The sequence below is a fragment of the Guyanagaster necrorhizus genome (genome assembly GCF_019112545.1).
Source record: "Guyanagaster necrorhizus MCA 3950 unplaced genomic scaffold BT62scaffold_25, whole genome shotgun sequence".
NCBI lineage: Eukaryota > Fungi > Basidiomycota > Agaricomycetes > Agaricales > Physalacriaceae > Guyanagaster > Guyanagaster necrorhizus.
The window spans coordinates 257,723-278,541 of NW_025064904.1; the positions used below are offsets into that span (position 1 = coordinate 257,723).

Here is a 20,819-nt window from a genome sequence, read left to right on the forward strand (position 1 = left end):
TTGTGTACCAGTGCACGCTATTTTAATGTCATGAAGTCCCACTCAGGGTCTTCAGTAATCAGAACGGGAACTGCTGATTTGAGGTGCCTTCTCTTAATGCTGCTGATCGATCCCTCAAAAGCTTTCATAGCCGTGTCGGTATGACAGTTGTGTTGGTTACTTCCGCCAGCCTCAACTAGATGTTTTCAACACTACATGCTACCCTCCGACTAGGCAAGGGACGAGTTATCAAAGGTTACACTGTCGTGCGATCTGAGGCTCTTGGATGCTTTCCCAAATCATGCATACAGCTCATAATACCACACTGCCTGCAATGTGCAAAATATCCCTCCCATTGAAATGTTGACCAACGATGTGATGTATCACGCATTAAAAATATCGAGAACGTTCTCTCGGGGAGTCAATAGCGGACAACGTCGAGATACTTTTCATCCGGCCACGACAAAGCCACTAATCATGCTTCACCTCAGTTTTCATAAGCGCATGCAATAGCTGTGCTCTCTCCATGTAGGGCCCTTGTAGCTGTACAACAATGTTCATCGTCCGTTCAAGGGACAGCAGTTGTCAATGAGCGGCGTCGAATTTTGATCAACATCCGCTATGACACGCAGTGTGCGGGGCATGTGATCCCCCTCGTCCTAACCCTTCGTTATTAGTTTCACCACAAAATCCAGTCAGCCCTGTTTGAAAATTGACTACCTCGACATGCAGGTTTTTTTCGTTTTGATGCATTCAAGACGCGTAAGTGTCTTCCATGACAAGGCAGCCGGAGTATCATCGTCAACCGACCCATCACGCACTAGTTACCCTGATCATCGTAGATGGGCGTCCACGGGAAAGTTCTCACATATATAAATGATGCCAGAATTAATGTTTCGTCCCTTTCCTCATTTCGGGACCCTTGTCATTCTTGTGTTTCCCCTTTCCTCTCCTTGAACCCTCGTTGGTCGACCCTCAAAAAGGCTTCACTTCGCCATGGTTGCCTATAACCCCGTCCTTCGAGGCAAGTGGACGTTGAAGAAGTTTAATGCGACCGTGATCAATGACATCTGGCCGGAGGTGTTGTTTTTTACCGCCGTAGCAACCAGTAAGTCTGTGGTCATGCACCCGTTTTTCGTCGTTTTAACGTTTGTTTTTGTACAGTGGTGACGTTTGTATCCATTAAAACACCACACTCTTTGGCGGTTAACCCGCAATTATTGACTGTACTGGGTACTGTCCTCGGTTTGGTGATTTCGTTCAGGACGTCCTCTGCATATGAGAGATCCGCTGTCTTTTGTGTCTGTTCATTCTGACCCGATTCCAGCTGTTGAAAATCCAGAAGCATTAGTAGGCCTATGCTGAGTGACAAAATCAGTCATATGAATCACACTTACATCCTCCGCTCTTTCGTTCCTGCTTCTTCATACAAGCTATCATCCGTTCCATGACATTGTAGCAGACCATGCAATTGACGCATCTGTATATAAACAACGTTTCAATGACATACATAGATGTAACATCCAAGACGCTCGTCATAAGTTTCGTCCTGAAGCAAGATGAAGGCAAAGAGCTGGCGGTATGTTTGAAGAACTCATAGAGGTTTATAGCTAGTAATGAAGATGACTGAACATTTGATAAACTGACTCCAGAGACAGGAAGGGTTTCGCAAGTCCGTGGTTAAGCTGTCTAGGACTTCAAGCTTCAATAATTTGTGGACTGAAGAAGCATAAAGTAGTCTCACTACTACAAGTCAAAGCATAAGATGTCGCATTCTGGGCCCTATTAGGAGAACCTGAAGAAACGGAGAAAGTAAGGACAGGATTGTCGGACCTCAGGCAGTCACAGTTGTGGGGCACTAGTAGGATCGTTCGTACCGAGGAGTAGAATTGACCAGTGTAGCAGAGCTTTCTATGTAGCAAGCTATACCGACAGCTTGCCTCATACACAGGATAGTTACTAGACGGCTGTAGGTGTCTCCCATCGAAGTTGTCGGCCTTTCGGGCCGAACAGACATTGAAGGCTGACGCTCGTAAACATTCATTTATGCGACAATCAACTTTATTACTTGCTACTACGCACAATGGAAAGCTTTTAGATACTCAAAAACAGAAGAAACCAGAAATACTTATTCAGAATTCCACGCAACCGTTACGTAGTGCCTCCACCGGGAGCAGGGATGGCATAGAATGATCAATTGCGCTTTGGCTTGTATGGAGGTTTCGGGCAATATTGCAGTACGCTGTCTTCATAATCGTCTTCATCCATTCCGCTTTGTTCTTAGGTAGGGGTGTATTTGAGCATTTATTTGTCTCAGCTTCGTCTCCAACCTGTTTTGTCATGCTTTCCTTGGTATCTCCCGAGGCCAGAGGTAGCTTCATCGGTGGCAGGTCCCGTATCCATCCCAAAGGATCTTTCGTCGGCTCTTCAAGGATGTCCGGCACGTTCTCTTTGTGTCATCTCAGTTTTCCTTGTGCGGTAGGATAGTCCTTCGCTTTCGCTTTTTGGCGCGGGCTCTCGATTTCGCTTTCGCTCACCCCTTCTTCTTCACAGCTGCTATAGAATCCAAAGGATCCATGTTTACCACTTCGGCTTCGACTAATCGAGTTGGTAAAATACCCCTCAGAAAGGGTTCATCAGGCTTACCTTCATCAGAGGCGGCATTGAGATTCTCCGCTACGTCAGGCTGATCGTCGAACTCCAGTTCATAAGGAGCATGCAACGCAAGATAGTCTTCAAGGCTTGTTATGTCGACAAGGATTCACCGCATCGATGCCGAGATTATGCACACGGCAGTGTTGCTCGGGAAGAGAAGCATGAGGTTCATGTGGAACTACTGTCGGATGAAAGGCCTGTATCGAACGTGGATCACATATTGTAAACCCAGGAGCACAAATTGATTCCCTGTTTGTAAACTGCTTAGTCAGGGAATCAATGGCACCATTCTCATCGAGACCAGTTGGCAAAGGTCCATCCCTACTAAGCACGTCGTGGAAGGGACGCGCTACCTCAGACGCTTCTCTGAAGACAAGGACCTCGTACGTGGGGGTTTCACTGCCGGAAGGCAATCCCTGTCGATTGCCGCTAGCTGCAGGCGATGAGTAATTGTCTAAACGACATGAGTCAATCGATGCAAGCAATTACGATTTTGTGCGATTCACCTGCTATAATTTCCCCTAGGTCATTGAAATATGTCGATAGCGACTGGGAATGTGGAGAAAGAGACATTCTGTCGATAACTTCTGCTGGCATGTCTTCCTCGGGATCATCCTGACGCTCCAATAAAAACCATCGGCGCTACTGCGCCACAGCTCTTCGAACAATCTCGTCATGGACATGCCAGGTAGGACATTGTCGGGAAAGGCAGGTGCGATGTGTGAAAAAGAAACCCAGCGGCAGATGGATGTGTCTTGCCCAGAGAAGGTAATCGGCCCGATGAAGGTGCTGGAAATGGGGGTGGGAAGTGTTTGTTGCTGGGTATCCTTGTCGACTGAAAGGCGTTGAGACGTACAAACGGCAGTCAAGGCACGATGAAAGACCTATTTCACTAAGGCAGTGGAACAAAGGACAGTGGTGGCAATTACAGATGGGCAAGATCGAAGTTTTGTTATCCTCCATAGCTTTGGTACTAGACTGAAGGCTTCCAAGGGTGAACTTCAGAAGAATGTCGGAAAAGCAAGCACATGACGGACATAACGGCATACAGGCACGAAAACATATATACAGATATCCTAGATAGAGCCGTGAATGTGGAGGCAGTCGTGTAACAGTATGGCTACTTACTAATGAACTTTATTCGTCTTTAAACCGGTTCCCAAGCTCCTTTCTGAGAAGTTGCGCATGTCGGTCCGTGAATCCTTCACATTCAGACACCGTCACTTCGGACAGAATAGCAGGCGATGAAAGGCTGTCCGTATACTGGACACGAGAGTTTATGACATCGACCAAGATATCACCGGTCAGTCTGTGACAATGGAGGAGGACGAGGCGTTGTAGCAGTGGCAAGCGAACCTGCATCTCTGTGTGATTGTTGGCCCAGAAAGGGCGAAGATGTCTGATGACAGTATCTGACATATCTGATGCCACGATAACAAAGTCCTCGAGTGTGGTGAGGCGGTCGAAGACGTACAAAAAATCCTTCGTCCGCATATCGCTGTAGTCCATTTCCAAAATTCTGATGGGCGGATTACAGCGTGAGATGAGCTTTCGAAGACCCATCCCAGTTGCATGATCACTAGATGGTGATCGGGAGAAATCGTTGGCCTCATCTTCGCTATCTCCATTGTCATATCCCTCTATCAGGATGTTAAAATCCACGTTTAGGTAAGACAGATATAGTTCGCTGAGATTGGGAGCATTGATAGCTGATAGGATAGCTCGGGTAAGGCTGGTTGACTTTAAAGACAGAGATGAAAGATGTGGAAGTGAGACCGTAGGCGACGGTAGGCTGTCTCGCTCATCGGAATAAATATACGCCTCAAAATCCAGAGTGCGAAGCTCGGGACAGGCACCCAGGAAGTTGAGGATGGCCGACGCTGTAAGGTGGATTTGGAAGGACGTATCGACGATAGTGATTGTCGTGAAATGAAGAGGCAACAAGGAACGAGATGGGGGCAGACCTGTCATCCATACATTCATAACCGCGTCGCCCGGCCACATAGGCGAATGCTCCAGGAAGGTAGTCCGAGGTAGCTCTGTAACTTCGAAATCTCCGTCGTCCGAACGAATAACGATGTACAGGCGGTCCATGGATTTGATATCCAGATCAGTTAGACTGACTGATTCCTGGCGGTGACCTGAGAGCGTGAAACAGTGCCAACGACGAATTTCGGGAAGGCATGGGGAGAGAAGAGGGAACAATACATCTGGGGAGGACGCATGGAGGTTGACGTCGAAAGGAAGGGGAGCTGAGCGCGCTAACCAAAGGCTGGCTTGTCGTTGCGCAAACGCAACAGAGCCGACTCTGTCGTCCAAGGTGATGACCTGCCATATTCGAGGTGAGAAATCGACGACCTCCTTCCAGAATCGACAGACGCTGCCCAAGGCGAGTGGCGACAGCGCGTCGGCCACGGCACATAGGGTAAACACCTCGATGAGCAGCTCTGGTGGAAGTTGGGCAATCGGTGAACCCAGCAACGAACGGTTGGTCACCGCTGTGTCAATAACGCGAGTCTTCACCACCGTCATAGGAGGTGCTGAGATCGTCATGCTTGCTAGACAGCGGGCCAGTTGTCGCTCTAATGAAAGCTTGAAATGGTGTAATCCCAAAGGCATTCTGAACACGTGCAGTCGGAATCAAATTCGAGTCCTTACCTCAGCCTACCGTCGGATATATATATGCATTGCGTCTGCAAAATCCTACGCGATGCTGTTCGCACTGCATGGAGGCCCAGGTAATGGGAGTAGCAACAACTGTGCATTGTACCCAGCCCCGCTTTCCGTGTACGACAGCTTCACGCACTGCATACAGCAGAACTTGCTGCGCTATTGACTGTCTTCAATGCAAGCTGTCAGAAAGGAGCATGTCGAAAAAGTTAGAATTTATCGCCAATTGAGATAGGAGATTCACCACTACCGCCAGACCCGATTCTATTCATCACGCCGTTCTAGGTGTGCGTCGATATGGCACCACTAGAAAGGGACATTGCATTGGAAACGATGGACACAGTACGAGGAGAGAGTACGTTGACATGGTAAATTACAGACGAAAGCACATCCAGTCACCATCCACAGCCTCACCTTGAAATGAGCTAGATACCATCGTTGTCTATATTTTGCCCAAATCAGTCCTAATTTAGCCCGGAAAATCCTGCAAACCTTGGTCATCAACAACTGTACAGTTACCGGAATATGCCGAAAGCGCGTGGCTCAGCCTGTACTTTGGGTAATACACAGAGAAAGTCGTTATCGTCGCGCTCGCCGTCCTCCGCGTTCACCTACATCAAGACTTCGATATAAGATGCCGGGCGTAAGAGATGTCAGGTGCGTGTGCTCTCCACTTTTACAAGCAGCAAAAACTGATGATTTTACTGGTCCACAGTGCTGAGGCATTCATTGCCGCATATGCTTCCCACCTAAAACGATCTGGAAAACTTGAGGTTCCAACATGGGTTGACCTCGTCAAAACTGGCCACTTTAAGGAGCTTGCCCCCTACGATCCCGACTGGTACTACGTTCGTGCAGGTACGCCACGCGTTATACCAGCTACGGCCAGAGACTTATTATCGCAATATTTAGCTGCTGTCGCCCGTCACATATACCTTCGCAAGGACGTCGGTATCGGTGCCCTCGCAAAACTTCACGGTGGCCGTAACAGGCGCGGAAACCGTCCATCACACCATGAAGACGCATCCGCCTCTGTGCAACGGAAAATCTGCCAGTCGTTGGAGAAAATCGGTGTCCTGGAGCAAACCGAGCGGGGCGGCCGTAGGATAAGCCAGGACGGTCAGCGAGATTTAGACCGGATTGCAACTGCTGTCGTTGAAGCTGCTCGTGAGGAGGAAGAGGACGAAGAGGAGGAGGAGGAGGAAGCTGAGGAAGACGATGAGTGAATTCTTGTCGCTCCCTTTCCTGTCCTTCGCGTACGGTCTTGTGCATCTTATATTTCCACTCTGGTATGCGACATATGCGACTGAAAAATATTTTCCTTTTCTCTGTTAGATTCAGTGATAACGTGTATCTGGTGCGCCGCGAAAAGGTATTTAAATTTCAGGAGGCGCATCCCAGTCCTGGAAGTTTATGGCTTGAATAAGATGCTTGCCTCGAAAGCTTTTCTCTGCAAAATTCCTTTACAGTGCAATGCATTCAGTGAGCAAACCGACAAGAAGAAGAATTTATGTCAAAAGCTTTGACTTTGAACAGGATTGATTTATCCCTGCCTGTTCAGATCCGTATTTGCGAAAAATTGGACGACGAATGCACGAAAGACTTGAACTAACATTGCGACTTGAACGTAAGTCCTTTGACTGGAGCTTGCTGCGTATGAATGAATTGTTGCTCATCTATATGTTTTGCAAATCTAGAATTTGATGTCGATGTGTTGTGATTTTGCCGTTTTGATTTCTTTCGGCAGCACTCGCCAGTTCCATCTCGCACCCCTGCGCCCTGCGCGCCGCCTATGGTGACCACTTTGACTTCCCGCGTTCAAGATTTGAAACACATGTTAGGTTTGTGTTTGTTCTCGGAGCTCTGCATATCCTTTTGGCAGAATCCATCAGGATTTCAGTATTGCCGGCGATGCTGAAAGGGCGGGACCTGGACCTAACGATCAAATTCATCCAGCATCAGGCTGACGGGTCACATCGCGTGCATCCAGTTCAAATATTGCAATAGCCTCTTGACATTACTCAGCTAAGTGGACGGAGCCTCTTACTAGGGATAAAACCAGCGCCTGTTCTCAGACTTATCTTTCATGGTTGACCAAGAACTGAAGCTCCCTATGCCCTCTGTGAAGTCCCTACCATTGTGGGCGAACCGGGCGATTACGCAGAGTCCTTTTCCTGGGACATGGCTGTCACACATAACTACTACCTCAGAGGATTTAAATTCTGCCTGGATCAACGCGCCCAAGGCAACGCCTGCGGACGAGGCGTCATTCATGGGTTATTGTCTTGTAGTAAGTACGTGCAGTTTTCGTCTATTTAGTGCTTTTGACTGTTTGTAGATTACTCAAGCGGTTAAAGAATACCACGACATGGAGGAGGAAGTCGTGTTTCCTGTCGTGGAACAAAAACTGGACATGCATAACAATGAGGAGCAACACAAAGCCTTCCTGCCTCAGATGATCGAGTTTAATGGGTACTGCATGATGGTCCAGGCAAAGGAGAAGCATGATGCAACAAGGTTCCGAACCGGGGCCCGCTTCGAGCCTTTGGAGACAGTTGTGCTCAACACCTCTTGGACGAGGTAATTTGTTCGTCCCGGTAGCAGAAAGCTCGTTTAAAAATTTCCTTTAGATTCTTACCATTACGCCTGATAAAATGCACTAGTTCGACCGCGCCACGTTGGACAAGTTAACTGAAGGTGCCTGCTGCGTGATAAACGACGGCGTGTATGATGCTGACCTTGTCTGATAAAGATATAAAATGCACACGTCAAGAAAGCAGGGCCACTGACTGTCTTTCCTTTCACAATCACGAACCATAACTACAGCCAGATACCGCGATGGGTAAGTGTTTATATCGCCCAGTGCCCTTTTAGATATTGTTAATTTCCTCAGCTGCCTGCGCCTGCATCCATTATGTGGATGGTCCGTAACGTGCTTGGCCGGTGGAACCAAAGGTACTATATACTCCGCATCAACGGAACAAGAGAGGTGACTTTGTGTTTTACAGGCTTTGGAAATTTCCTACTTTTGACCTATGGGGGAACCCGCAATCCTACAACGGATAGATAGATGTATCGCTTGTATTGAAAGTATTCTGTTCCTTATTAGCTAACTATGCATGAGATCTTCAGTTTGTACATGGAGTCCATTTATTTTTAGATCGTCGGTGAAGTAGCGCACGTGGATCATTTTGGATCTGTCCACCATCAACACTGTCAAGCGACACACCCCAACGCGACGTCCCTACATATCGATTTTAGTATGACTTTTCCGGCGAAACACATATTCTCCCAAAGCGCGGACATGGAAAGGGCAACAAATGTATGTTTCTTCGTGTCAAAAGCTTACGCTCAAGTTGACTCGACAAAGACATCGCCAGACAGAAAGGATACCCCGCTGTATGCACAAATACGCTTACCCGTAGGAAACCGCAAACCGCTGGGCTCAGTACGCAACGTTGACCTCAGGAGACTGCTCAGCAACGAAATCACTCTAACAAAGTCCATGCCAGATGACTTGGAACCCGCCCGGCGAATTGTATCGGATCCTCTACCTGCGCGGCCATCCACTTTCTCTCGTGATTCGCCAGCTGCCTCGTCGTCAAGCCGCAAATTTGGTACTAATGTATCCTCCATGACCCGGCTGGAATCGGAGGCATGCGAACTCTTCTCTGGTTCTCAGACTCGACCAAGAACTTATTCAACAACACGCGCCTTACGTCCCTTATGTGAACCCGGCTCGGACATGATTCTAATGGACCATTCACCTCTAGAAAATGACACAAACGTCCAACCAGCAATGCACAACCCTCAAAAGTTAGCGACAGATACTAACCCAATCTCTATTGGAACGACTCGTCCAGCTGCCTTCAGTACCTCTATTCTCAATCAGAGATCTCATAAGACGGTCCATGGCCAAGTGACCATCCTTCCTTCTCGTTCATTACTTGTTGATTTCAGAGAAGGAGAAAGGCGGAGAGGCATGGCTGGCGACGAAGTACTTATCATCAGTCCTGACGGCACACAGGTGGATATCTATCTTTTTTCAGTAGCTTGTATGCTCACTATTGGAAGATCAAAGTTTTCAGTGCGCCTCACTTGAGCACTCCGTGTTGTCTAGCGGAGCCTATTGCTGAATTCTATATTGATCAATTACCCCAAAAGTACTGGAAACAATATAACGATGCCGGCCTACTCATCGATAGAATCAAACAACGATCACCGAAGGTCGGTCGAACGAAGCTAGAAACTCTGTTATCTCTGACTAGTGACGGTTGTATAGCTCGTTTTGCATGATCCAGACGTAAAATACACTCTTATGTCCAATGAACCTGTCGCAGATGTCGAACTTCTTTTCTTTTCACCTGCTATTCTCTCAGAGGCGAACACAACAAACAAGGGCGACGTTGCTGATCCTGCCCGAATGCGAATCAGGTTATCACGAAAGACTCGGTCAATGGAAATAGCGGTATGCAAGTCTGATACGCACTCTAAAGAGTGGAAGAAGGAGACATTCCAAACGGCAGGGTTCGATTACTCCATTCCACCCTCGGATTTTGAAGATTTGGACCAAGATGAGCGAAAAGGACTGGATCTACTGGCGAAATTCCTACATCTTTGCGATACCTACGAAAGTCTTGCGAGCGAGTCGCTGATTACAACTCAAAGCAGGCGAGATCTTGTGCGTGGCCGCCGCCTGAACGCTGTGGGAGTCTCTTGCAGCGAGGGGAACCGCTTGGAAAGGACAGGATCGACTGCGCGACAAGGAAATTATACGCGGACTTTGGCCTCTTCCTCTTCCTTGACTACCAACAGAGGTTTTGCTGTTCCTCCACGCCCGCCGAAAATTCCTCTTACGACTTCTGTGTCTCGCTGCGCCCAAAAAACGACGCATATTAAGGAAAAAGAAAATCTCGATCCATCAAAAAATCCTTTTGACAGCCTAGTGACGAACTTTGCGATGGTCGATGATACTATGCGGCAAGGTTTAAGCTGCGCCTCTCAAACCTCAAGAGTCGAGTCCCGATTCATACCTTCTGTGGGATGGTGTGTCAGACAGGGTTCCCGTGTATCTCAAGGCGGCCATTACAAGATCATGTTCATAGACGGCGCCGCCTTGGATGTTGACGTTGATGAAGAATGGGCTGAACTTCGTGATAAGTTGGGCCATGTGATGCGGTAAGTGATTACAAATTTCTTTGCAGCCGCTTGGTCTCAAGAACATCATATAGGTATCACATAGCCGATGGCCGTATTGAGCGCACAGTCGGTGATAGGATGAAGGTGTTCAAAGAGTTTGTGTCCCTGTTTGAGTCTGACGAAGAGGCCGAATAAATGACACTAATATACATTCATTTCGTTCCTTGATTTCTAGAGCAATCATGTGGGTGTCATTACTACATAATCGATGCCAATCGAGGTCGCCCTTGCGGGTTTTTACGGGTCGTTAGGCCGACTGTGGGGTCTGCGAGGGACCAGACTTTTAAGTCCAAGGATGCGTAGCTGTGCTTCTCCCCCCGAGGTGCCCTCATTAGCCTCGCAATTTGTTGCGGATAGGTTGCCGAATTTCAGAGCGGTGCCAGAAAAATATTTTTTGTGGGACAAGATTTCCACTTCCTGATACTTGGATCGGAACATCACCATCAATATTATAAGTACCTCACGATTCATTCGCATCAGTTAGCTCCGACTGCCACGACACTAGTTCCGGTTGTAGGGAGGTAGCAAATTACCAGGCTAGAATTCCGTCTCTTTTTTCCCTTTTTCGTTTGCAAATTTTCTTGCACAGACGTCTTCTGAAAAACCGGAGATTCGCCTTTTGTTTCTCGACCTCTCTCATCATGTCGACCTCGGAAGCAGCGGAATCTAGTATAGGCGACACGTTTGGGGTCCTTTATATAGGCTTCATAGTCTCTATGATAGGCTATGGATTCACTTTCTTTCGTGAGTTCTGTTTCGATCTCGTCATATACTTTGAAGTCCTGATTCGGACTTGATAACAGAAACTTATGTCTACTTCTCTCGATATTCAAAAGACCTTTTCGTCATGAAGGCGATAGTATGTTTTTGACGTGTTTCTCCTGTGGCTGGGACCGCTCACGATGCTTGCCACAGGTGGCATTTCTATGGTTCGTTGACTTGAGTCATTGTCGTGTCGCTAATTATCTTTATCTTTCTAACGAAGTGTACTCGATACTGCTTCATCGGCTCTAAGTACAGCTCCTTACTGCTCTAAAACTGCTTGATCACTTAATGCGCGGCTTGTGCACCCAGTTTCACAAACGTTGGTCTTGGGAGTTCCTTTGAGCTACGAGGATACTGACGGACGGGTAGAGCTTACTATTACTTGGTGACGACGTTCCCTCTGGCATCAGCGATGGTAGACGTTACGATGTACGTGTTTTTGCAGTTGTTACAAGATCATTTACTTAACTGATGCTAACAGTTCATTCTGCGTACGTGTGGTATTTGCTCTCCGATATTTTTTTTCTGAAAACGAATACTCGCTAATGCAGGCCGAAAACACCGTGGCGGTATGGCGATGTTTCGTCCTTAATAATGCTTATTTCTGACAAGAATGATTAGGCTGCTTTAATTTGTATTGTTCAACTGTTAGATGTTCTATCATTATTTGAGGCTTTGGTACTAACATGTATGGTAGATTCTATGCATCCCGAGTATGGAAGTGTATGTGTGATTTCTCCACATGCTCATGAGCTATCAACTCACTTCATACGGGCGCAGTGAGTAAAAACATAACATTGACCTCCACCATTGTAAGTTGGCGCTTGTCTATCTGTCACTAAGCTTCACATCTTTTCTAGACCCTTTTGTGTCTTGTTGGATTTGGTAAGGATTCCGGTGTTTCTTAATCTTTCGATCTTTGGCTCATTGCTTTGATGATGCCTAGCTCTTACTCTTGGTAAGTTCTCCGGGACTGGCGTTCAACGATGGCCTGATGATGTGATTGCCAAATCAGCCATGACTGCGATGATGTACGCTTTTCACGTACTAAGCCCATTTAGATGTGAACTCAGGTGAAATAGGGTCCGCAATACCGAGTTTGCTCAACTCGCAACGTCGCCGAGTAAAGTATGTCTCTTGATGCTTGATTACGGACCGCTTCCTGATTGTACTAGGCAATCGTCGCCATCGGGCAATCATCCGTGTTCGTTTGCGGATTAACAACGTTTACTGCCCTCAGACTATGCTCCCATGGTGCTTATTGGTCTGAAAATACGCAGTGAGTGCTTTGTTTTTTCTCCACCACGTCAAGTTCATATTGGGTACTAGGCGCGATGACTGGTTCAACAAAACGATCACTGTATTCTTCTCGCAAGGATGCAGCGCGACATTGATGCAGATTACTTATTTCGTTGTGGTTCGTTGATCTCCCTCGAGAGATGCCAGCTTCTAACATATAACGCAGTTCATCGCAACGCCTACTCGTGTCATCTGGATTCCCTTTCATTTAATGTCTAGCAAACGTGGGTGATACTTTATGCTAGGGTCTCGATCTGACAGCGTCTTATTTTAGTGTTTATCAACTGTCTGCTATCACTGTCAGTATAGCATTTGGAAAGGATACCAATAAACTAAATTCTTTCAGGTTGAACTCTCGGCAAGCATACCATGGCCATGGTATTAACCATGAGGACAGTTCGATTGGCCAGCACAAGTCGAACATCAGTGGCTCCGGAAAGCCAGGTGTTCATTTCAATGTCGCAGATGCTCAACCTCTCATCAATATTGAGGTCTCTCGTACCGTAGAGCAGGACATTAATGTAAAGAAGAGCACATTTGATTCCGACGAGGTAAGTTCCTTGACCATCAGTGACTTTGAACCACTAATATCATTTCGGTGAAGACAACCTTCGACATAGACGAAGTAATTCTCCTCCCTTTGCTTACGACGAGTTACTGTCTAATGATCATTTCAAGGTATCAAAAGGAGGGCAGGGTTATGCAGTTTGAAATGTTAACAAAGGTAGAATTCCGTCTTGGGTGCGTGTTGTAGTATATTATATCCCTTTTGACCCTTGCAATTCGGCCGGAGTAGATTTATATGTTCTCCATGGCAGACTAAACTGGCTTGGAACATACACCTATAGTTTCCACAAAGATAAAACTGTATGTATGTAGTTTTCCACTTATTTATATCCATTTAATACTTTTCCTTGCCGTCCGAAAAATTGTTCCCGACTTTGTTCAGCAGAAAGTCGCCGTAGACGACAGGCTTGTACTCCTTCCCATCTGGATTCGGCTTGTCAGCCTGAATGCGCAAAGCGGCGGCTAGCGGTTTTACGTGCGCATTGAAATTGGGCTCGAAGAAGAACGGAATTCTAATGTCACTCAGAGCAATAGCGGCTCGAAAGGCATCGTCACTTACGATACCCTGATAGCTCACTATTGAAGGGTGAAATCATGGAAATCTTAGACCACTCACCTGTAATTCATACTTCTGTGGACGACGCGATGTAGTGTGGACTTGTATAAGCCATTAGTCCAGATTTCCCACACTGACACAAGGTTTCAGGGTTTTAGTCAGGCAACATCCTAAACATCAAAGGATCTCACTTTCTCCGATATTGCAGATCACGCAGCCCGGGATGGGATTTGCGTTTATCCATGAGCCCGGTTGGGATCCTTGTTCGGCAGGAAGACCAGAAACATCAGATCCGACATCTACTTTGTGTGTGAACACTTGAAGAGCAGCAGGGGTAGGATCCGTATACAGAAATCTGGGTGGAATCGGGAATTAGGAATATTGAGTTCAAAGTATCGGAGATGAGACGGACGTAAGGCAGCCATAGTCCCTGCCAAACAAGCTCATAAATATACAATGGAGAAGAACACAAGGTACAAACTTGTGAGCACCGCAGGAGAATCCATCGTGATCGTTAGGCAGAGGGGGATAGCCTGGTACATTAATGTCAGAAACATCACAGGATCCAGAGAGATGAGATGACCTATAGCACGCATCACCCAAAAGCTATCGTCCACTTGGCAACTCAAGTCCTCGCGTTCTTCAGAAGTCATGCTAAGGCCATCAGCCATGCTAAATTAATATTAACTTTACATTCTTACACCAAAGATAGTGAGAATGTACTTACGCCCTCATTACAATCACACCTAAGATCTTCATCTTATTGACCCACCTCTCGTACTTCTCGCGGAAGGTGGGCACAGTTGGCCATTGATTCTCCCCCCAAAGGGGCTTCGTCTTGTCTGGATTTTTGACGGGGCGGTACCAATCAATGCCCTCGTGGTTATCAGCTTTGCCGTTTGTAACATTCTCTTTCAATCTGGCATAACCTGGGGAACGGGCACTTCTACGATGATGTCGATATAGGGACGACCTCCGCACCTCTGGCTTGATCCTCGTTCCTAAGTGATATTTTATCCTTCTCTTCCTGTGGAAGGGAAAAGAATTGCCGTGCCAAAGCAATGAGCTCCTCGGGTTCCTGTGGATCAACATAGGACGATATATTGAGATAGAAAAATCCGTAGTCAACACAGGCATTATGGATCTTGGCGGCTACCTCCCTTCGTTGAGCCTCGTTATCTGTAGAACGGTCGTCCTCGAGATACGGCAGGATATCAATTATTGGAAGGGACATTTGGGAGAAGTAAAAGTCGATGGCCTTATCATCCTATCATTCGTCTTGATCGACATAAAGTAAATAACTAATTAATTAAGACTTAACGTCATGTGATCGTGTTTTCCAACGAGCTCGACAATGCGGCACCATTGTTGAAAACATTGGCGTTGTCCTTTTTTTGCAACCGTCATGGCATCGACTCCTCCTCAAGAAAGACACGAACCTTCTGCCTCGCCTGCCTCCACCGAGTCCAGCGACTCCTCCTTCCTTGCCGACCTTTCTTTCGACTACGTTTACGACGAAGATGGCAACTTCGTGCGCTTATCAAAGGGCTCGCCAAAATCTCACAGGCAAAGCGCGGAGTATTCTCCCGCGACCTCACCTCTTGAGAAAGAACCATTATCAGAGCCTGTCGCGTCATCACCTTCGACAAACAATGTCCTAGAGCCACACGGGCCATCGGATCCAGATTTAGTGTCACTCACCTCTCCCCGACCAAGCTCCCTTACGAGGTCGGAAAGCGCGTTTCCTATCCTCAATGGGCATAATCCGCTTGCGTCTGAACGGGAGCTTGACAAAGACGGTGCTTCATCGATGGCTCGGTCATTTCAACGCGTGGCCTCAGGACCGGCCATCGCAATGAGCATTGCTTCAGCCAACACCAACAGTGGCCCAAAGCGCCTGTTTTCGCGTAGGGCCGCTGACGAGCTGCAGGAGGCGCGGCAAAAGAGAAATGGAGAGGAGCTGCGGGCCAGGTTGTCCTCGACCGTCGTCGACTCTCAGGGTCAGCAAATGTTCTCCTACCCGGATGAAAAGGAAAACATTGGCCGAGGTGGGAGTGACCTTCAGAGCGTCGAGGAGCTGTATGGCTCAAGTGCAAGGGCCCCCGTTGGCAGTACTCCGGCAGCTCGGTCGCTCGCTCCATCGCGTCCAGCCTATGCCTCCCTTTCAACTGGTACACGCCCCACTGGCGATCTCGGATCATCGAGGCGACGAGTTTCTTCCTCAAACTCTGCCAATGGGACCAGGAACTCGAGAATAATGAAGGGATCCGGTAAAAGACATGTAATTGATAGGATATCGCAGCTGGACCAATCCACAGACGAGGAGGCCTATGGTTACGAGCAAGTTGGCGACCACGGTCATGACGATGGTAGTGACTTAGGTTTGTCTTCTTTCACATTCCCTCTCTTCGTCAAGTTGAGCGTCAGTATCTCGTAAAGATGAACCACAGGTAGAACCTGTCAGCAGCGCACCTTCCCGAGAAGGAGGTTTATTTCTCAGTCAATCCAGGCCACGGAGATCAGCAAGTCTTAGTGGTAAATCCCTAACGCTTCAATCTTGCATTTTCTCAGATCTGTCGTAGGGTCAGAGGAACCTTATCATAGCTCCCAACAATCTCAAACACGACTATCCCGTCCAGGAACCAATTTGGGTCCCCACAGAGAGACGGGCCTTCTTCCTCGACGAGTGACTATGGAAGAACGGAAGAGGCAAGAGATGGAACAACGTGCCGAATTCCAACGTGAGTCATTGCGTCTGCATTCCTGATCTTATAGACTTACAACTACAACTACCTGACAGAGTATCAGGATGCTGAACGTGTGTATCAATTACATTCAATTAGACCGTTAAAAGCTTATCCTTCCTTCGCAGGTCGTCTCCAGGAACAGCAACTTAAAGAACAGTATCATCCTTCTCAAGCTCGACAATCACCGTCACCGACACATGCTTCTCCCCATGTAACCAACCTCAGTGAACGGCCGTCGTATGCGACTCATAGACGTAGAGAGTCAGATACTCTGAAGAGCAGCAAGGCCTATTCTGGTTCACCGACAGCAGTTGATGTACCTCCTCCGAAACATTCTCCTTCTGCAAATAATCTTGCGGCTTCAGCGTCATTAAATGTTAAGCATCGAAAAAGTCCCACCGCTCCGGAACCTCCCACAACCAGCGGGAATCTACGAAATGGTAATGCTGGCGATGATCAGCGAGAGAAAGAGAAGGAACGGTATCGGCAGCAACGACAGCAGTCAAGTAAACAAGTGACATCGTCAGGATCAAGTCAAGCCATCTCGGCTTCGCTTTCGCAACAGCAGCTCGCTGCGGCGTCCATGGGACCTGGGAACCGGCATTTGGTGGTATGTTTGGCTTCAGTGTTGTCATTACGCCTGTTCCTTGACTCTATGACCAGGTTAATAGGAAACTCTACGCACGGCTAGATATGATTGGCAGAGGCGGCTCTTCTCGCGTATACCGTGTGATGAACCATGCCAACGAGTTGTACGCTATCAAGCGCGTGTCGTTGGACAAGATTGATTCCGATACCATGTCAGGTTATATGAACGAGATTGCACTCTTAAAGAGACTCGAAGGCAACTCTAGAATTATCGGCCTAATTGACAGTGAACTCAAAGCTGGGCCCGGCGGAAGCAAAGGGCATCTGCTTCTGGTGATGGAGTGTGGCGAAATCGATTTTGCCCGGCTATTGAGTGAAAGACAAAGTCAAGGGTTGGATATGGTGTGGGTCGCGTACTACTGGCAACAAGTTCGTCCGTTTTTGTACATTTTTCATGCATATGCTGATGCGATTCGTCCAGATGCTCCAAGCTGTCCATGTCATTCACGAGGAGAAAATCGTGCATTCTGATCTGAAGCCAGCCAACTTCGTCCTTGTGAAGGGACAGCTGAAATTGATTGACTTTGGTATCGCGAATGCCATCGCCAATGACACGACAAACATTCAGCGGGATCATCAGGTGAGCAGATTACAATCATTTTTGATAACACCATTGATGATGGTGAACCCTCAAGATCGGGACGGTGAATTATATGTCGCCCGAAGCTATTGAAGTGCCAAATGGTATGAGAAGGCTGAAGGTTGGCCGCGCTAGTGACATCTGGTCACTGGGTTGCATTCTTTACCAAATGGTCTATGGTCAACCACCCTTTTACCATTTAGCGGTGTACCAGAAAATGAAGGCGATTCCCGACGCGACGCATCGGATTGATTTCCCTCTGTATGTGACGCCGACTGTACCTTCGTCGAAGGCATCTCCGGGCCACGGATCACCGCCAAAAAAGTTGGAACACCTCAAACGGCGGATACGGATGGATATCATTTTGTCTATGCGGACCTGTCTAAACCGGAATCCCAAGGAACGGATGTCAATCCCCCAGCTTTTAGAACAAGATTGGTTGGCCATGAAAGATCGTGAGTCATTCATATGCTTTCCACCATTGCAAGGTCCTGATTGAATTTCTATAGCGCCACCGACCCCTACTATTGTGGACCTTCTTGGTGACGATGAAACGGTGATCACCCCGTTTTATATGAAGCAACTACTCGAGTACGGCATTAGGTTTGCCAAGGACCTCAAAGGTAAAGAGCCTCCTGAAGGTCTCTTGGAGGAGGATGCCCAGGTAAACCATCCTAGTTTGTTTAGCCCCAATGTTTGACTAACTCCTCGGTAGCGACTGGTAAAAGAACTGCGCTGCCTAATCGTTAACAAAGAAAGGGAACAATAGCCCGGTTAAGCTGTTCTTGGTCTTTTTATGGGTCATCGTCAAAGCACGTATATTTTTTATATTTATGCATTTTTGTACTTTACTTCGTGCCGCTCTTTTTTATCCTTCTTAAACATACATCTTTCATCCTCAGCATAACCCACATCCATCCATCCATCCAATGTTCCCCACTGAGACCCAGTCATCCTTGCAAATGTCGTAGCATGCTCTGTATATTTAACAATGCTATCTGCTATCTTTTATGTTTGTCGATGTCCGGCATCTACCGGACCGGGGGAAGACACGGGCAAACAAAATATTTTCACGCTGACCGCGTCTTGGTGCACTCTCGATCTCCTTCACGCTAATGCCACCACCAGTCTGCAGCCCATATAGCCGGCTGGTGATGGCGCCTATTAACCCGCACCAAAAACAATTCGAGCAGGATCTAGAAGCAGGTGTCGCCCAGTACATGCGCGAAAACCCTGGGATGACACCAAAAGATGCCGTGGAACGAGTAACCTCTTCGATGCTTGCCAACAACCCCTTCGTTCCACCCCAAGGGTGCCCTATCAACGATCTACCCAATGAGCTGTTAGCCCACATCTTTTACCTGGGCATGAAGATGCAGGAAGAGTACGAGCAGGACGGAGACCTTGATGAAGATGACGGGTTCCAGGATGGGATTGACTTGACGGAGGGATGGAGTAGCGAGTCGGACGATGAAGACTTGAAGATGGGGTCGCCACAGAAGGGTAAAGGCAAACGCAAACAGTCCGAGGAACCGACTGAGACAGACGAGGAAGACAAGGAGGATGAGGAGGATAGGCCGGAGCTACCTTTCCAGGTGCTCGTGTCGCACGTGTGCCGGTGGTGGCGAGAGGCAGCCATCGAGGAGCCATCCCTTTGGACAACACTCGGGTTCTCGTATGGTACCCCCATTGAAAAATCTAAGGCTTGGATAGAACGTTCCAAGGGTCTTCCTCTGGATATCGTTATCGATTGCACGACACCAGATGACTGGGAGGGGACGGAAGGGGACCAGGACGAGGACGAGGACGATGTCATGTATGATGTCCAGGATAGCGGTTCAGCACAGGTTGTTGCATTCGACGCGCCAGACTTTGTACACGCCCCTCCTTGTCTGTCTACAGATGACTTGGGGCCTATTTTCGACCTCTTGCTTCCCCATGTCGGGCGGTGGCGGCTATTAGAAGTCTCTGTCAGCGAGTACGAGTCCATTTATACCGTCATGAAGCGGCTGGCGGTCTGTGCTGGTGCACCTATCCTAGAAGCCCTACAGCTCTACCATTACGAGGACTGTGAAGACTACGACGTCTTCAGACCCACAGAATTCAGAGAGCCCCTGCTTCTGTTCCAGGGAAATATTCCGAAACTCAAAGATCTGGCTTTGTGGGGTGTTCATATCGATTGGGTCGCGTCGCTTTCATTTCTGAAGGATCTACGTGACGTTGAGCTGGCGTACCATGCTAATGATGTGCGACCGTCGATGGAAACTTTTGCCTGTTTCGTGCACGCCAGCCCGGAGCTCCATACGCTTTCTCTTTGTCTTTCGGGTCCTGCCGGGCCATCAGAACAGCGGGGAACAGATCTCATATCAATACCGTCACTACATGACCTGGTACTCGCGCACCATGAGCCCGAATACATCCAAAGCCTTCTTCCTATATTATTCGTTCCCAATGTTCAGCACCTGGCGTTGGACTTTGATTCGGCGGATTATACCGAATTCGTAAAAGTCCTTCTCCGGCCTCAGGCAGGGCAGAAGAAATCATTATTGGAGGGTCTGGAGCACCTGAAAATAGGAGGACTGCCATGCGATCGCCAGTGTCAGGCAGCATTGCTATTGCAGTTGGGAAACTTGCGGTCCATTAATCTCAACGCTTTTGGTGAAGAGGAGGAACAGTTTTTCGACGCGCTGTTGGATTCTGCTTATGGGACCAAGGAATCGGGACAGAAAGTCCTGTGTCCAAATCTGCACACTGTCACGACCACGGGGATCAGTGGGAAGAAGATGAGATCATTTGTCGAGGCACGGAAACGGGCTGATGCACCAATCTCCAAAGTTCTGATGAGTGAGAGAGATGATGTCGAGGAGAAAGATAAAAAATGGCTGTCTAGCCACCTCGAGGAGTTTGAATTCTTTGAGCCGTCGGATTCAGAGGAGGAGTTGGATCCACTGCTCGAAATAGGCGATGACGAGATAGATATTGACGACTAGAGATGGTACGTTGGATCCGCTGACTGATTGATATGGGCTGATTGTTTCGTGTGCAGGTGAGACTGACATGGGTGCATATGGTTCGTTCCCGGACCAAGATGATAAATATAGAGGCAGGTACAGGTAATTTAGTAGGGATATAAAGTAGGGTCATGGTACAGACA

At 47.9% G+C, this 20,819-nt stretch overlaps 9 protein-coding genes across 9 annotated transcripts; 6 read left to right on the forward strand and 3 right to left on the reverse strand.

The window, feature by feature from the left end:
• Positions 1-975: 975 nt before the first annotated feature.
• Positions 976-1,487, forward strand: BT62DRAFT_1078785 (uncharacterized protein; the record flags this gene model as incomplete). The annotated part of the gene is made up of 2 exons (XM_043179421.1): positions 976-1,087; positions 1,144-1,487. 2 exons carry the CDS (start codon positions 976-978, stop codon positions 1,293-1,295), a joined length of 264 nt encoding a protein of 87 aa, XP_043036551.1. The 3' UTR covers positions 1,296-1,487.
• A 1,026-nt stretch (positions 1,488-2,513) lies between these two features.
• On the reverse strand, positions 2,514-3,415 carry BT62DRAFT_347174 (uncharacterized protein). The gene is made up of 3 exons (XM_043180586.1): positions 3,141-3,415; positions 2,626-3,088; positions 2,514-2,577 (listed from the first exon to the last, which is right to left on the reverse strand). The coding sequence occupies exons 1-2, from the start codon at positions 3,229-3,231 to the stop codon at positions 2,715-2,717; spliced, it is 465 nt and encodes a 154-aa protein (XP_043036552.1). The 5' UTR covers positions 3,232-3,415; the 3' UTR covers positions 2,514-2,577; positions 2,626-2,714.
• A 356-nt stretch (positions 3,416-3,771) lies between these two features.
• On the reverse strand, positions 3,772-5,166 carry BT62DRAFT_982220 (uncharacterized protein; the record flags this gene model as incomplete). The annotated part of the gene is made up of 1 exon (XM_043189662.1): positions 3,772-5,166. The coding sequence occupies one exon, from the start codon at positions 5,164-5,166 to the stop codon at positions 3,772-3,774; it is 1,395 nt and encodes a 464-aa protein (XP_043036553.1).
• A 772-nt stretch (positions 5,167-5,938) lies between these two features.
• Positions 5,939-6,530, forward strand: BT62DRAFT_904268 (ribosomal protein S19e; the record flags this gene model as incomplete). Its single annotated transcript, XM_043183557.1, has 3 exons — positions 5,939-5,961; positions 6,020-6,162; positions 6,217-6,530. 3 exons carry the CDS (start codon positions 5,939-5,941, stop codon positions 6,528-6,530), a joined length of 480 nt encoding a protein of 159 aa, XP_043036554.1.
• A 1,964-nt stretch (positions 6,531-8,494) lies between these two features.
• BT62DRAFT_347374 (uncharacterized protein) lies at positions 8,495-11,042 on the forward strand. Its single transcript, XM_043180587.1, has 6 exons — positions 8,495-8,626; positions 8,675-9,331; positions 9,379-9,531; positions 9,587-10,482; positions 10,536-10,598; positions 10,679-11,042. Exons 1-6 carry the CDS (start codon positions 8,567-8,569, stop codon positions 10,752-10,754), a joined length of 1,905 nt encoding a protein of 634 aa, XP_043036555.1. The 5' UTR covers positions 8,495-8,566; the 3' UTR covers positions 10,755-11,042.
• Position 11,043: 1 nt separating this feature from the next.
• BT62DRAFT_347383 (uncharacterized protein) lies at positions 11,044-13,231 on the forward strand. Its single transcript, XM_043180588.1, has 20 exons — positions 11,044-11,247; positions 11,307-11,362; positions 11,419-11,432; positions 11,489-11,517; positions 11,578-11,587; positions 11,638-11,697; positions 11,750-11,759; positions 11,820-11,837; positions 11,890-11,915; positions 11,966-11,991; positions 12,049-12,080; positions 12,129-12,153; positions 12,215-12,226; positions 12,284-12,299; positions 12,351-12,396; positions 12,444-12,547; positions 12,598-12,685; positions 12,734-12,791; positions 12,842-13,118; positions 13,172-13,231. Exons 1-19 carry the CDS (start codon positions 11,145-11,147, stop codon positions 12,874-12,876), a joined length of 768 nt encoding a protein of 255 aa, XP_043036556.1. The 5' UTR covers positions 11,044-11,144; the 3' UTR covers positions 12,877-13,118; positions 13,172-13,231.
• Positions 13,232-13,306: 75 nt separating this feature from the next.
• On the reverse strand, positions 13,307-14,944 carry BT62DRAFT_972821 (Clavaminate synthase-like protein). Its single transcript, XM_043189089.1, has 8 exons — positions 14,672-14,944; positions 14,418-14,619; positions 14,274-14,362; positions 14,172-14,223; positions 14,103-14,120; positions 13,882-14,045; positions 13,751-13,823; positions 13,307-13,655 (listed from the first exon to the last, which is right to left on the reverse strand). Exons 1-8 carry the CDS (start codon positions 14,922-14,924, stop codon positions 13,469-13,471), a joined length of 1,038 nt encoding a protein of 345 aa, XP_043036557.1. The 5' UTR covers positions 14,925-14,944; the 3' UTR covers positions 13,307-13,468.
• Positions 14,945-16,171: 1,227 nt separating this feature from the next.
• On the forward strand, positions 16,172-18,573 carry BT62DRAFT_347685 (Pkinase-domain-containing protein). Its single transcript, XM_043180591.1, has 8 exons — positions 16,172-16,225; positions 16,273-16,431; positions 16,491-16,508; positions 16,574-17,047; positions 17,101-17,454; positions 17,507-17,665; positions 17,721-18,120; positions 18,175-18,573. The coding sequence occupies exons 3-8, from the start codon at positions 16,500-16,502 to the stop codon at positions 18,363-18,365; spliced, it is 1,587 nt and encodes a 528-aa protein (XP_043036558.1). The 5' UTR covers positions 16,172-16,225; positions 16,273-16,431; positions 16,491-16,499; the 3' UTR covers positions 18,366-18,573.
• Positions 18,370-20,772, forward strand: BT62DRAFT_347562 (uncharacterized protein). The gene is made up of 2 exons (XM_043180589.1): positions 18,370-20,660; positions 20,712-20,772. Exon 1 carries the CDS (start codon positions 18,781-18,783, stop codon positions 20,653-20,655), a length of 1,875 nt encoding a protein of 624 aa, XP_043036559.1. The 5' UTR covers positions 18,370-18,780; the 3' UTR covers positions 20,656-20,660; positions 20,712-20,772.
• The last annotated feature ends 47 nt before the right edge of the window (positions 20,773-20,819 follow it).

Coding starts and splice junctions, on each gene's coding strand:
- BT62DRAFT_347174 (XM_043180586.1), bottom strand. CDS start 3,231: ATGCCAGCAGAAGTTATCGACAGAATGTCTCTTTCTCCACATTCCCAG. Junction 3,089..3,140: donor CCTAGGGGAAATTATAGCAG/GTGAATCGCACA, acceptor CATGTCGTTTAG/ACAATTACTCATCGCCTGCA.
- BT62DRAFT_347383 (XM_043180588.1), top strand. CDS start 11,145: ATGTCGACCTCGGAAGCAGCGGAATCTAGTATAGGCGACACGTTTGGG. Junction 11,248..11,306: donor CTATGGATTCACTTTCTTTC/GTGAGTTCTGTT, acceptor ACTTGATAACAG/AAACTTATGTCTACTTCTCT. Junction 12,081..12,128: donor TAACATTGACCTCCACCATT/GTAAGTTGGCGC, acceptor CATCTTTTCTAG/ACCCTTTTGTGTCTTGTTGG.
- BT62DRAFT_347685 (XM_043180591.1), top strand. Junction 17,048..17,100: donor CTGGGAACCGGCATTTGGTG/GTATGTTTGGCT, acceptor CTCTATGACCAG/GTTAATAGGAAACTCTACGC. Junction 18,121..18,174: donor TTGGTTGGCCATGAAAGATC/GTGAGTCATTCA, acceptor GAATTTCTATAG/CGCCACCGACCCCTACTATT.
- BT62DRAFT_347562 (XM_043180589.1), top strand. CDS start 18,781: ATGCCACCACCAGTCTGCAGCCCATATAGCCGGCTGGTGATGGCGCCT.
- BT62DRAFT_972821 (XM_043189089.1), bottom strand. CDS start 14,924: ATGTCCCTTCCAATAATTGATATCCTGCCGTATCTCGAGGACGACCGT. Junction 14,224..14,273: donor TTGGGTGATGCGTGCTATAG/GTCATCTCATCT, acceptor TTAATGTACCAG/GCTATCCCCCTCTGCCTAAC. Junction 13,656..13,750: donor CACAGAAGTATGAATTACAG/GTGAGTGGTCTA, acceptor TATTGCTCTGAG/TGACATTAGAATTCCGTTCT.
- BT62DRAFT_347374 (XM_043180587.1), top strand. CDS start 8,567: ATGACTTTTCCGGCGAAACACATATTCTCCCAAAGCGCGGACATGGAA. Junction 8,627..8,674: donor ACATGGAAAGGGCAACAAAT/GTATGTTTCTTC, acceptor GACTCGACAAAG/ACATCGCCAGACAGAAAGGA. Junction 10,599..10,678: donor AGGATGAAGGTGTTCAAAGA/GTTTGTGTCCCT, acceptor CTTGATTTCTAG/AGCAATCATGTGGGTGTCAT.